The 14,155-nt window shown below is 45.7% G+C and overlaps 1 protein-coding gene across 1 annotated transcript in view; it reads right to left on the bottom strand.

Annotated features, from left to right (window-relative positions):
- SORL1 (sortilin related receptor 1) overlaps nt 1–14,155 on the bottom strand; it is a 5,131,225-nt gene that overhangs the window by 2,410,835 nt on the left and 2,706,235 nt on the right. Inside the window, exon 22 of the mRNA XM_044081038.1 lies at nt 5,309–5,482. Within this exon, the coding sequence (XP_043936973.1) occupies nt 5,309–5,482 (174 nt within the window). The remainder of the gene's footprint in view (nt 1–5,308; nt 5,483–14,155) is intronic.

Raw genomic sequence — 14,155 nt, 5'->3', positions numbered from 1 at the left:
ATTTTCCTCACATGCAGTCTGGCCTAGGGAAAGCATTGGGTTAGTAGTTGCCAAGAATCCACCTGTGCCCTTAGGATCTCCATTGCTGAATACTGTCTGGGGAAGGCAAGGTTGTGAAAGTAGTTTGTACGGCTCTGCACTTTCTCTTGAGGTGAGAAGGCCTGCATTGTTTGTGTGTCCAGCCTGCAGCCCAGAAAAACTGAGTCCTGAGATGGCTGCAGGGAGGATGTTTTGTAGATAATTGTGAACAACTGAGATAAGAGGGGGGTGAACTGGAGATGCTGCTGGTGAATTTGTGGTGAAGTAGCTTGGATTAACATGTTGTCTGAGTAGGAAAAAGTCTGAATTCCTTGTGTTTGCCAGAAGGTGACTAGTGGTATCAGAAACTTTGTGAAAACGTTTGAGGCTATGGAAAGCCCAAAAGGCAAAGCAGTAATTTGACAGTGGGATAACAAAATACAATACTGAAAAAAAACTCCTTGCAAGATGTCTAAATTTGTATATGGAGGAAAGCATCTTTTAGATCTAGGGATACTAGAAAAACCTGGGGTAGAATGCAAGGTAGGGTGTGCAAGGAGAGCATTTTGAAAGCTGGCACTTTTAAGGATGTGTTTAGTAAATAGAGATACAGTATGGGTCTACATTGCCCTCCTTTCCTTGGTACAAGGAAAAGTCTGGAGCAAAACCCCTTTCCCATAACTTCTTCTGGCACTGACTCTAGTCTGGAGCAAAACCCCTTTCCCATAACTTCTTCTGGCACTGACTCTATTGTGCTTGTGCCCAAAGTTCCTATAAAATGGGTGGCAGAAGATTAATTTGACTGTGTGGAGGTGGGGACATGCCATTAAAAGGGAGAATCTGTATCCAAGACACGGCATAACCACTGTTATGATAGATAGCACCCATTTGTCTATGATAATCTTTTCCCAGTTGCAAAAATACTTGGTCAGCCTTTTCGAGATCGGCAGGGTAGGGATGGAGGAGATGGAAAAAGGAGGTTGAACAAAGATAGAGTTATCTCCAAAGGAAAGCCTTCCAAATGAAGCATCCTTCTCTGGTTTATTTGGGAATCTATTTTTGGAAGACTTCCTGTGTTTCTGGCTAAGAACAGGGTCCCGTCTGACAAAAAAGAGGTAGGTTTGGTTGGATAATTCCTCTGGTAACTAGGTACAGAGGGGTTAAGAGATGCTGCAACAGTATGCTGTGGTTTTAACCTGCTCTTGTAGAGTTCGGAAGAGGTTGGCCCCACCTGGGTGGACCCAAAGAAGAGATCCTTGTCAAAAGGACAGTCTACTATTTTTGCTTTCATGTCCTCAGGAATAAGCCAGCTATTTAACTATGCTTACCTGTGGATTAGACAGACTAAAGCAGCTGCTCTGGACAAGGCCTTTACAACATCATAACTGCATTCAATGCTGTGTCTGGCCACTCGTGTAGCCTGATTAAGTAAGGATAAAGTTACGAATCAATATCTTGCAAATCCATCATTACCTTATGTAAAGAATCGAGAATGGATATCAAGTATTTGGTCATCCGAGTTTGGTTATTAATAGTCGGGAATGCCAAAGTAGAGGTGGTACAAACCTTTTTATCTCATCTATCCATAGCCCTGCTATCTCTGTCTGAAGGAAGCTGAATCAACAGTCATCTTGTGAGGGATAGAGGGAGAGAGCTGTGAGAAGAAAGAAGTAGGCTTCAGTGTCAAATGGCCTTAAACAAACCTTGGGAGAAATCTGTCTATTCCTTCTCCCGAAAAAGGAGGAAGAATGTTGAGGAGAAGCAACATTTTTTGTTTTCTGACACTTCTTTTTTGGTGTAATGTCTGCCTGCACTACACATGATGGCTCATTTCCCTGACATACCTCAATTAGTTTGCCTGAGATTTCTTCCCTAACTGGGTTCTGAGGGATGCCCTCTGGTCCCTACAATATGATGACTTGTGGCTTATCTCTGCTTGCTAAATTCTCAGCCAAAAGTACCAACAACCAAATGATGATAAATCCGATAGGTACACGACCTACATTAAGGCAGGCAGTGAGACGGTCTATGGAATTACACCCATACATCTGCCTACATCCTCTTATGCTTGCAAGCTGTGATCACACACCTGATGTACAACCCAGTGAAGGTAAAGCTTTGGTAACCCTAGCCAGGCAACAGCAGTAATAATCCATGCGTCGGGAATACTGCAAAAGTGATTTCAATGAGGACATGCACACTCTCTCTCTCAAGCTGGTTTAGATGCCTAGAGAGAGATAAATGCAGAAGGGTGAATTACATTCAATGACAGGCCTAATAAGGGATGAATAAAGAGGGACTACAGCTTCTATGGACCTTGAGGAGCTTCTATGGACCAGTGTAAGGTAAAAGGATTTTCTAACCATGTAAGGGCCATTATGGATAACAGACAAGACATCAAAATATGCATCACAGTCCAAACAAAAAAAAAGAATGTACCCAAGTCTCTGTTGACTGTATAAAATTTAAGTGGAAATATTATCTATACTGTAAGTAGCAGTCATGCTAAATTTAAGAAAGGAAACAATACTGCATTTCTTGGTGTTGAGGGTAAGCTCATGAATAATACACCAAACTTTGATAGTTTCTCTAGCAAGAGCTGAACCGAGTATCAGACTGGGACTTAAAACTGTCCCAGTTTGCAATGATCATCAAACTTGGTTAGTTATAGCCCCTTGATATTGGCTTTTATGTACAAAAATATATACCAAAGAGGAAAGGGGCCCAAGTCAGAGCCCAGTAGGACATTACTAGTGACATTTTCTAGCGCAAATCACCCCATCCTTAATGATATGGGTTCTAACTGCTATTTATTTTATCCAGTGAACTATGACTGGATTAATGTTCAGTTAGGAGAGTCTGTCATTAATCCCAGCATGAGGGACAGTATCAAATGCCTTGGGCAAGGTCAGACAATGGGAGGACATCTGCATAGCTCCCAAGTATGTAGCAAAGTCCATAAGGTTTAGGATTTTTGCTTGGAAGTATTTGTATAAGTATTTATACACCCAAAGAAAACTTCAGAAAATATTTCCTCAGAAAGACAGCAAATGCTGAAAATATAATGGGAAAGAAAGAGGCAAACGAAAATATGTTTTTTGGGAGTGTAACAAGTTGGTAAAAGCTTAAAAACTATCTACAGAGTATTCTATGAGAAATGTTGGGAGAGCAAATGGCTGTAATAAAGGAAAATGTTTTTTTAACCTGGGACATACGATTTGAATTGCCTAGACATAATATGGCCTTATTAAAATTAATATTATTGTCTGCAAAAAGAGCAATTACTAGAAAATGGAAATCAAAGTCTGGACTAACTTTACTAGAAGTAGTAAATATAGTAACAGAGATAAAACAACTGGAACTGGGATCGTTAGAAAAGGGAAAGAGCAAACTACATAGGGAAAAAATGGGAATTGTGGGAACAATATATGCAGAGCGGGAACAAGGTTTAAGAAACAGGATTTGAATGAGCCATATAATGCTTAAGTGACAATGACTGGATGGTTTATAAGTGATGTATAACATTTGCAACTACAGTTGTTTCAATAGTATCTGTGATGTAAACCGTTTGTAACTAAAGTGGTATCACTTTGTGTATTTTCCATTTATATAAATGTAAAATTACCTTTGTCATATGTAAAAATTTAATAAAGATGGTTTTGAAAAATACCACTATAATTTATTTAAGCAATAACCCATGCCTGGGTGTGGGTAATGCTGGATTTACCCACAGTTGGTGTGGTTTGGTCACAAGGGCGAAGCTTGAGTGACCAAACAAAGACAACCATGGGTAAATCCAGCATTACCCACACCCAGAAGTGGGTTATTGCTATTATACAATGACATTATTTAAGAAAAAAAAAAAAACTTTTCTTAAATAATGGCATTGTATAATGCCTCTGTGCTGCCCTTCTGCAGCTGTCTGGTATCCTGGGGCAATTCTGATGTACTGTGCATGCGTATGCTTATGCAGTACATCAGAGCTGTGTGTAGAGGAAGCAACGGAGAAAGGAAGATCTCCGTTGCTTTTAAAGTTGTCTCGCTATGTTAAACGAGTTTAACATAGCGAGACAGCTTTAAAAAAAGCAACAGAGAAAGGAAGAGCTCTGTTCCCTTTTTTAAAGCTGTCTCGCTATGTTAAACGAGTTTAACATAGCAAGACAGCTTTAAAAGAAGCAACAGAGAACCGAAGATCTCCGTTGCTTTTTTTTTTTATGATATCTCGCTATGTTAAACTCATTTTACACAGCAATATTACAGCAATGGAGCTTTTCTGTTCTCCGTTGCTGCCTAACACAAAAAATGTAAAGACTTATACTAATGGAAAAAGTCTGGGCAACCGGACCGTTTCCCATTAGTATAAGTCGGATTTACAACAGGCACGCTGGCCAATCAGCGTGCACGTTTTGGAATATTAATGAGGGGTCATTGTATAATTTTCTATTAATGCATGTTCACCCATGTTATTTCACCTCTGATTTAATAAAGCTGTTATAAAAAAGGCCTTGGTAAGATCTAGACGTGGACTGTATGTTTATTATCCATGGCCTTAGTAACAATTTCAAAGAACTAAACCAAGCTGGGCAGGCATGATCTTCCTTTTACAACACCAAGGTGATGTGTATCCAGGACATAAGATTACCTGTCCTATACCAATGTTTATTACTTCAGCTAAATATACAACCCACAGCCTTGCAAATAATACTAGTGAAACAAATAGGGTAATAATTCCCAGGTCCATACAGGGACCACTTTATGGAAAGACACTGAAACTGCAGTTCTCCACATTTTGGGGAAATAAACAGTGATTCAAGTTGAAGAGTTGATGGAGAGGTTTTGCTAGGTTGAACTTTACTCTTCTCAGCAAACATCCAGGGGTATTATCAGGCCCCATGAAAGCAGTATTTTATTTTAGAAAGTGCCAAAAGAAATTGATCCTCTTCAAAAATACAACATAATGTGTATCTCTGAAAGTGTCTTCTTGTACTGCTGAACAATACTGCCAGTATTAAAATTCATTAAAATTTTCTCCTGAGATCTCCATTCTAAGTGTGCTTTGCCCAGAAGCACTAACCCAATAATCAAACTGATATTAAAGAGTAAGATCTAACTTAATTTTATTTGTGTCACTAGGCAATCATTGTGGCTATGAAAAAATAAAATGAATCCATTTATTTCAAAGGTTCTGGGGAATCTCTAAACTGCAAATGTAGTTCTGTGTAAAAACAACAAATGTCAAAAGTTCTGTTTACTGAACATGCAGAAACCTCTATAAACATTCGCAACTCACCATTCTTTATACATATATTGTTCTTCAGCTGATATCCTTGTGGGCAGTCACACTGCATATCTCCAGATGGTAAAATGGAATGTAGCACTCCATTAGGACAGACGCATCTTCTGGTGTTGTTGCCACTTGGGAGGCATAACAACCTGCAGGGACTTTTAGCACATGCATTCTCTCCTGTTAATAAAAGAAAAAAGAAAAAAAGACAATCTTTAGGCCATATTTATAATTGTTTCTTTACTAATAATCCTTGACATAAAACAAAATGTAATCAACAGACACAGGTGGAGACACAGAAAAGCTGACCATAAGGGAAAATCTGTACCATAACAGTTCTCCCAGTCATGGTAAGCCTTTCTGATTTTTAGACCGCCCTAACCCTGAGGTTTTCTGCATGTGGGGGCCTCAGCCTAGACGGCCAGTTTTGTTGGCAGAGCTGCATGACAATGCAGCAGTCTGGGGAGATGGCTAATGCTAATTAGCTTTGTGCTCACTCCAGAAATATCAGCTTTTCCCAATCTGGTTGGATGAGTAGTGCTTAAAATTTCACTGTTTGAGGAAAAACTGACTTCTGTTAAGAAAAAATATACAGACACACACACATATAATATATATAAAAAAAAAACAGAATTCACCTACTTATTCCCATGGAATCAGTACTCAAAGTGAAAGTTAATTCAGACAAAACTGGGGAGTGGGGGTACATAGGGGTGTTAGTCTGTGGATATGTGTGTTTGTGTGCTTGTAGGGGCATAAATAAAGCTGTGTGTGTGTGTGTGTGTGAGAAAGCATGCTCTCACAATGGAGGTTATGTAGAAAATTGAGAGTCTGGGTGTGTATCTACGTTGGAGTGTGTGGATGAGTTTCCATGCTTGTAATCGACTGTGGGGGAGGTTATTTTCTGATGGATAGATGTGTGTGCGTGCATACAAATGTCTGGGAGGACATGAATGAGTGCCAGAATTTGTGTGCGAGTATAATGCATGGCTTGCTAGGGACATCATCCAAAGGAACTCTAGACTTGAAGGCCGCAGAAGTAGAGATGGAACGAGTGGAATGTGCGCAAACTCCTTCCGGTGCGGGTCTCCCAGAGGCTTGGTACGCCAGTAGGATACATTGAGAAATCCAGCGTGATAGAGATACTTTTGATATTGCTTTCCCCAAATTAAATTTGGCAAAGGAAACGAACAGCTGGTCGGATTGTCTATGAGTATAAAAGCGAAGCTGCCTATGAACATCTAATGAGTGCAGCTTGTACTCTCCTTTATTCTGATATTTAGGGAAGAAAACCGGTAAATTTATGGATTGATTTATGTTGGTTTCTGATGCTATCTTGGGAAGAAAAGAGGGATTGATCCTGAGGTACACTCTGTCTGGGTGAAAGATCAAATAAGGAGGCTTCACAGAAAGAGCTTGAAGCTCCGAAACTCTTTTTGCTGAAGTGATGGCTACAAGGAATGCTGTTTTCCAGGACAAGAATTTGAGATCTACTGAAGCAGCGGGTTCAAAAGGTGGAGCAGTCAAGGCTTGAAAAACTAGTGAAAGATCCCACGGTGGTACGGTTTCTTTCATAGGGGGTCTAAGCAAGAAGGTGCCCTTGAGAAAGGTTTTACACAACTTGGCCGACATCAAAGGCCCTGTATCATGTCCCACATGGTAATGTGAAATGGCTGCCAATTGCACTTTGACAGTTGAACAACTAGCGCCTTCCTGAAAAAGTTCGGTTAGGAAGTCTAATATGGACGGAAGAGGAGCCGTGAAAGGATCTAGATCATGATGCTCCACCCAGATGGAGAAACGTTTCCATTTACTGCGGTACACTTTCCTGGTGGAGGGCTTATGCGCTGCCACAAGGATGGCTTTGACTGGTGAAGAGATACCGGGAGTCCTAACTAGGAGTGGAACTGGAGCAACCAAGCTGTCAGTTTCAGATTGCCCAGGTTTGGGGTTGGTAAGTTCGACGGATGGGAGATTAGATCCAGACTGGGATCCAGAATCCAAGGAGGATTCACTAGGTGAGACCACAGGTAAGGGAACCAAATTTGCCGAGGCCAGAATGGGGCAATAAGGATCATCCTGCTCCCCAACCGCAAGGCTTTCTGTAAGAGTTGCAGCATCAGGGGTAGAGGATAGGCATAAAGTAGACCGGGTGGCCAGGCATGCACCAGAGCGTCTCTTGGAGTTTCCCCTGGAGGGGGAATCAGAGCGAAGAAATTGCCGCATTTGGTGTTTGAGGGAGACGCAAAAAGATCGCAGCAGGGTTGCCCCCATATTGCGAATATCTGCTTCGCTACTAGTGGATTGAGAGACCACTCATACGGGGTAAGGGTGCGACTGAGTTTGTCCGCTAGGATGTTGGTCCGTCCCGGAATGTGAGTTGCAATCAGAAAGCGGTTGGAGGAGATCGCCCATTCCCACACTCTCATGGCTTCGCGGCATAGAGGGTAAGATCTGGTTCCCCCCTGTTTGTTGATATACCAGACAATCGACATGTTGTCCGAATGAATTGCAATCGTTCCAATGGGGAGGAGATCCTGAAGTGCTTGCAACGCAAACAGCACCGCTCTCATCTCCAGAACGTTGATATGCAGGGAGGTCTCTGTGTCGTTCCACGTGCCTTGGACCGTCCTGCCTGAATAATGCCCCCCCCACACCCGAGGTGGGAGGCGTCCGTGGTCACCGTGGCGAGAGGGGGAGAGGTGCAGAAGGGACGGCCCGTATGGAGGTCCGAAGTTTGGAACCACCATAATAGAGCCCTCCTGCAAGCCTTGCTGATAGCAATGGGGTGATGAAGAGGAAGGGATAGAAAGGACCATTGCACTAGAAGTGTCCATTGCAGTACCCGCATGTTCAGACAGGCAGAAGGAAGGAGCGTAATCGCTGCCGCTATGGAGCCTACTGCCCTCAGGACCAATTCCGCTGGTGAAGTCTCTGATTGGAGGATAGCCCGCACATAGAGTTGCAAATTCCGGATTCTGTCGGAAGTTAGAAAGGCTCGTAGCTCTCTGGTGTCTATTCTGGCTCCTATGAATTCTATGACTTGTGTCGGGGCCAGAAGGGATTTGTCGGCATTGATGGTGATGCCTAACTGTGGGGCTAGGCGGAGAAATAAATCTCTGGCTGAGCAAAGTAGATGCCTTGTTGGGGCGGTCAGGAGCCAGTCGTCCAGGTATGGAAAGACCTGTATTCCCTGGAGTCTCAGGTGGGCCGCAATCACTGCTAATATCTTGGTGAACACCCTGGGGGCTGTGGTGAGGCCAAAGGGAAGGACCCTGAACTGGTAGTGACTGGCTCCCAGCCGGAAGCAGAGGAACCTCCTGGATCGTCTGTCCATTAGAATGTGGTAGTACGCATCCTTGAGGTCTATAGAGCACATCCAATTGTTCTCCCTTAGAAGGGGGAGAATAGATTGAAGAGTGACCATTCGGAATTTTTCCTTGGTTACTGACAGGTTCAAGCGGGAAAGGTCTAGGATCGGTCTCAAGTCCCCCATCTTTTTTGGCACCAAAACGAACCTGGAGTAGAACCCTATTCCGAGCTGGTCTTGGGGGACGGGCTGGATGGCTCTTTTTCTTAGCAGCTGCTGAATTTCTGCGGCTGCGGCCTCCCTCTGATCGGGTGGTACATCGGGGAGGTTCTTGAATTTGGGGACATGGAGTAATGGTATTTTGTACCCTCTGGATATAATACGAAGCACCCAGCGGTCTGTCGTGATGGACTCCCATACCGCTAGGTGCTCCGAGAAGCGCTCCCCAACTGCCTCCAGAGTGGAGCAGCCGGGCAACCCTTCAGGGCTGCTGCGTGGGCCATTCAGAGAAAGGTTCTCTGGACCCAAAGTTTCTCGGAGCCCCTCTGCCCCCGGGGCGCTCCCTGTCCTCCTCTGCCATGGAAGGACTGGTTGTCCGGAGCGGGTTGGGAATGTTGTGATTTCTGGAACCACATCTTCTTCTGACCCTTTTGGTTCTTCGAAAAGGACCGCTGGGGAGCAGAGAAGCAGACTCCGACGGCAGACAACGTCTTCCCGTCTTTCTCGCTCTGGACAAGTGTCTCGCGAACCATTTTGCCAAAGAGGGCAGAACCATCGAAAGGGGCGTTCACAAAAGACGCTTTAAAAGGCTCCGCAAAGTCACAATGATGGAGCCAGGCCTGACGTCTCATGACTAGGCCTGCTCCGCTAGCTCTAGCGGCTCCCTCTGTGGCGTGGGACAACAGCCGCATAGAAGTATTTGAAATTGATCTCAGAGTGGCCATTCGGGTGGAGTACAATTGCTTGTCATCCGCCGACATGGACTCAGGAGGGGAGGCAGCGTATTCTTTGATAAGATCCCGCTGCATCCTGATGACATGTGCCATATAGTTCAGAGACCTTATCGAGAAGGGCGCTGAACTAAAAACTCGCTTCCCTAAGCGGTCCATCGAGCGGGACTCCTTGCTCGGTGGATGGACTGAGGGGCTCTCCAGAGCCAGTTCCCTCTTCGTGGCTGCCGCCGTCAACATGGCATCTACGGGGGGGGCCCTTACTCCAGTGCGATCGGTCTGAGGGGGGGCTAAGTATCCTGTCCGGGCATTTTGGTATTGGCTCCACGGTGTCCAGATCCTTCCACGCCCTGGTGGTAATGAGGTCCACCAAGGGGTCGGCCGGAGGGGACACCCAAGAGGTAGACATGCCTGCTTCGAATGCCTCCAGAAACACGGACTCGTCTGAGGAAGACTTGGGGGCAGACCACCCACCTCTGATCCTCAGCATCTCCATGATGTCTCCAAAGGAGACATCCTCAGGGGTTGATCTTGGGGAGCCTTCCCCTTCCTCCAAGTCCGTGTCCTCAGTTAAGGACTCAGGGGAGTCCACGTGCCTCCTCTTGCACTTATGCTTGCGGGGCACTTCCTCGGGGGGGCTGTCCGAGGAGGCCTCGCCAGCTACATCCTGTTCCAATGGAACCATCTGGGACATTGAAGCAGGCTGTCCCTTTGGCCGGGTGATGGAAGCCTGGCCCAGCAGAGAGGGAGTGCAGGGAGGAGCCAAGACAAGGATCGAGGGTCCGGATGCTCTCAACAGAGCCCTCTCCACAACATCGAAAGCCGAGGGGGAACCACTCTCTCTTGGATCCGAAAGTAGGTTCCCACTCGGATCCGATGAAGGGATTGGAACCGGCGCCGAGACTATCGGATCCGAAGGACCAGTGCGCTCCAACCTGGATGGAGCCGAAGGCACACTGAATCTCTCAGATCCGAAGCTCGGGCCACGGCTCCGAGAGGTCGGATCCGACAGGCTCGACAGCGGGGTCGGATCCGAAGTACCAAGTACTGTCAGCACCGACCCACCCCCGGCTCCAACGCTGCTCGGCTCCGAACGCTCCGAACCTGGGTAGTGGGTCGGAGAAGGAGCAATAGGATGGAAAAAAGGTGGGGGGGGGAGGCAAGAGCACACCCATCTGCAGCTGGGCCTGGATGAACCTTCGCATCGGACATACTAAAGGTCGATCTCGAGGAGGTCACCGAGGCAGGCCTGGAATGCCACCTCGATGACCTCAATGGAGATCGGGCCTCCTCCTCCTCGGGCCCTGGGGAGAAACAAGGGGATCGGAGCCGAGGAGGAGGAGACCTAGAAGCAGTGGAGGGAGAAGCCAGCTTAGCTGGCGGGGCTGAAACGGAGGTCTTGGCCCGTCGCTTGTGGTGCTTCTCCCTCCATTTCTCCCTCCTGGCCTCCCTGTCCTCCGACACTTTAGCGGGAGTTTGAGTCCCGAACCAAGGAAGGGGGGCAGGAATGGCAGCAACCACAGCCTGTGGTGGAGCCATAGGAGCAGCGGAGACCGGAGCTGAGTCCGGGGGTAAAAGTCCCGCCAAGACCAGCTTCGACCTCCACTCTTTCAGTGCCCTGGAGTTGAACGCTGCACAAATGGTCCAGCCTGAGGTGAGGTGTTCAACCCCAAGGCACCGAATGCACCGAGTGTGGCCATCAGCCAGCCGGGGAGAGCTTATGGCCACACTCGGTACATTTTGAAAAAAAGGCTTTTGGGGCCTCAGCCATACTTAAAGAAAAGTAATGTAACACACACACACACACAGGCCCCAAAACACAACACACACACTCTAACGACCAGCGAAGGGAGGGGAAAATACTTAAAAGAAAAAAATTTTACTCTTAAGGGTACCTAACACTTACACACTTAATATTTTTGAGAAAAAATAAGAAAGCTGACAGAAAAAAATCAACTTAACTGCCAAGTACTAGATGAGCTCACAGGGATCCAGCTATCCACAAGCGCGGCAAACTAGATCCGAGGTCATGGAGGGTTAGCAGGGGATTATGGCTGAGGGGAGGAGCTAGGAGCTCGGATCCATTAGCTTGAAACAAGTTGCCGACTCGGATCCGATATCGGATCCAAGACCCACAGGTTGCTGACAAATGAACTCCCTACTTCAGATGGATCTTTTGAAATTTATAGTGAAACACAGGCTCTGCAGAAAGGGAAATGGCAAAATAAACATTTTGCAACAAGGTCTCAGGAAAGGATGCCTGGAACAGTATATCGTCCAAGTAGGGAAAGACTTGGATCCCCCTTAACCTGCAAAAAGCAATCACAGGAGAGAGGCACTTGAATACCCTTGAGGCAGTAGAAAGGCCAAAGGGCAAAGCAGAGAACCAAAAATGCCTGGAAGCAGCAGAGAAACTTAAAAACTTCCTGAAAAGGGGATAGAGCAGGATATAAAGATAAACATCTTTGAGGTTCAGAGACACTAATAAGCCTGAGGAAGCAGAAGAGGGAGCAAAGTCTAAAGGGACAACAAACGGAAAAAGGGGTGCTTCAGAAAGGTGTTTAGATGACACAAGTCCAGAATGGGTCTCCAAGTACCCTCCTTCCTGGGCACTAAAAACGTTCTGGAGTAAAACCCCCTCCCATTTAAGAAACTGGAACATCATGAAAAGTTCCCCCAAGTCAAGAGATCGCAAAGCACCCCTTGGAAGAAGGGCAACTGCTTCTGAGAGGGGGTTGAGGAAGTACCCTTGGCGGATAATGGACAGAATCCAGGAGTACTAAGTAATCTTTAACCAAACAGGAAGAGAAAGGGGATAGATAAAGAGAAACAGGAATGTAGTGGAGAACAACAGGGCAGTCAGACAGCTCCTGGTTTGTCAGGAAAAGGGAACTTTTGGGGCACAGAAGTCTGGGTAGCTTTAGCAGGAAGAGCCCACTTCTGACCATTCTTACCCTTGGGGGAGGGCAAGACTGCCTGCGAACAAAGGCTGACTTGTTGGGATACTTTTTCTGAAATTTAGGCACAGGAGAAGCAAAAAAATGTTTAGGTTCCTGCAAGGCCTTGCCCTTAACATGAAGGGACTAAGTCAGCAGCAGCTTCATCAATTAAGTGTTTGTCGTCCAAAGGAACATCCATCAACTTAGCCTTAATGTCATTAGGCAAAGGTTGAAGCTAAAGCCAGGAATATCTCCTCATCACAGAACCAAAGGCAGCAGCCTTAGAAGAAGCATCTTCTTACCTAGCCTTTACATAGTTTTGCTATCTTTACCAGAAGGAAGTAACTTAGTAGAAGGCAGCAACTGAGATAGCTTGTCAGAAGCCACAGACACCACAGAAGAGTCAGCCAAAGGACACCTATATAGAAATATACAGTTCTGAGGCACCCTATAAAACCTATTGGGTTTCTTGGAGGCAGAATGCTGGGAATCTGGATCTCTAGAGGCCACAAAAAGGCATCCAACAAAGCAGCCAAAACAGGAGGAACAGCAGAAGGTCTATGAGAATCCATTTGCAGAAGCTCATAACATCTCTTCTGTACCTCAGAAGCTTGGGCACAATCCTATTTAAAAAAAACTCCATCATTCTAAAGGTTGCATCTCCAAAAGGAATTTCCTTGAAAGGAGTATCAGGACTAGTAGATTCTTCTTCCTCAGATCCATACTCTAAATGAGAGGGAATCTCAGATGAGCAAGCAAGAGATTCCTCATCTGAATACACCTCCTCCCAAGAGGAATCCTTCTCCCTGGTTCTTTTAATGGGAGTAGATGACCAAGGGGGAGCTGGAACATAAACTCCCTAAGGAGGTTTCAAAGCCATCGAAGCATTAAACAACCCCTGAGTAAAATTCTGCCATTCACTCTGTTGATCCTTAGGAGCTGGAGAAATATGCTTAGACTTCTGCTTTTTCTTCAAAAGGACATCTGCCTTATAGAACTTAGAAGGCTCAGACCATGGACGGCATTCAATACTTCAAAGTCAGGACTTCTTCTCTGACCAAAACTTTGAGGACCACCCCTAGGCCCCTTGGAAATAATAAGTTGCAGTTTCCCCTTAGCATCCAAAGTGGATGCCTGAAAGGTCTCCTAGGATGTGTTTAAGGTTGGATCCATGCTGGACTCAAACTGTCGCAGCAAAAGAATCCAATGATGGATCCAAGCAATCCTCCGGGCTTTTACTCACCTCAGGAGAGATGCCCGGCAGAGGCTGAATAGCAGAAATATCCGGCCTAGATTTCTTGGCCGCCTTCCTCACGGACAGCTGACCCTCAGCGTGGGAAGTTCCTTCCATGTGTCTTCAGATAACATCTTAAGACACTGACTCTCCAAATGCAAGGCCAAAGAAGATAGCTGACTATGGAGGGTCTTAAGAACAAAGGCCTGACATCATGAATAGGACAAATGGTCTTGGGAAGCACTGAGACAAAACAAGCACTGCTCATGATGGTCCTTATGGGGAATCTGTCTCCCACACTGGCATTTACCTTTCTTGGATGACATGAAACCCTATAAGCAACAAAAAACAAAAGGAAAGGATACAATCCAAAAAAACCCAATGGGGCACTTATCTGAAATGGCTTAGTGAACCAACAAC

The sequence above is a fragment of the Protopterus annectens genome, chromosome 8.part0 (assembly GCF_019279795.1).
Source record: "Protopterus annectens isolate FY-2018-M chromosome 8.part0, PAN1.0, whole genome shotgun sequence".
In the NCBI taxonomy this organism is placed as follows: Eukaryota; Metazoa; Chordata; order Ceratodontiformes; family Protopteridae; genus Protopterus; species Protopterus annectens.
The sequence above is the reverse complement of the archived record's forward strand: the minus strand, read 5'-3'. Positions and strand labels throughout refer to the sequence as shown.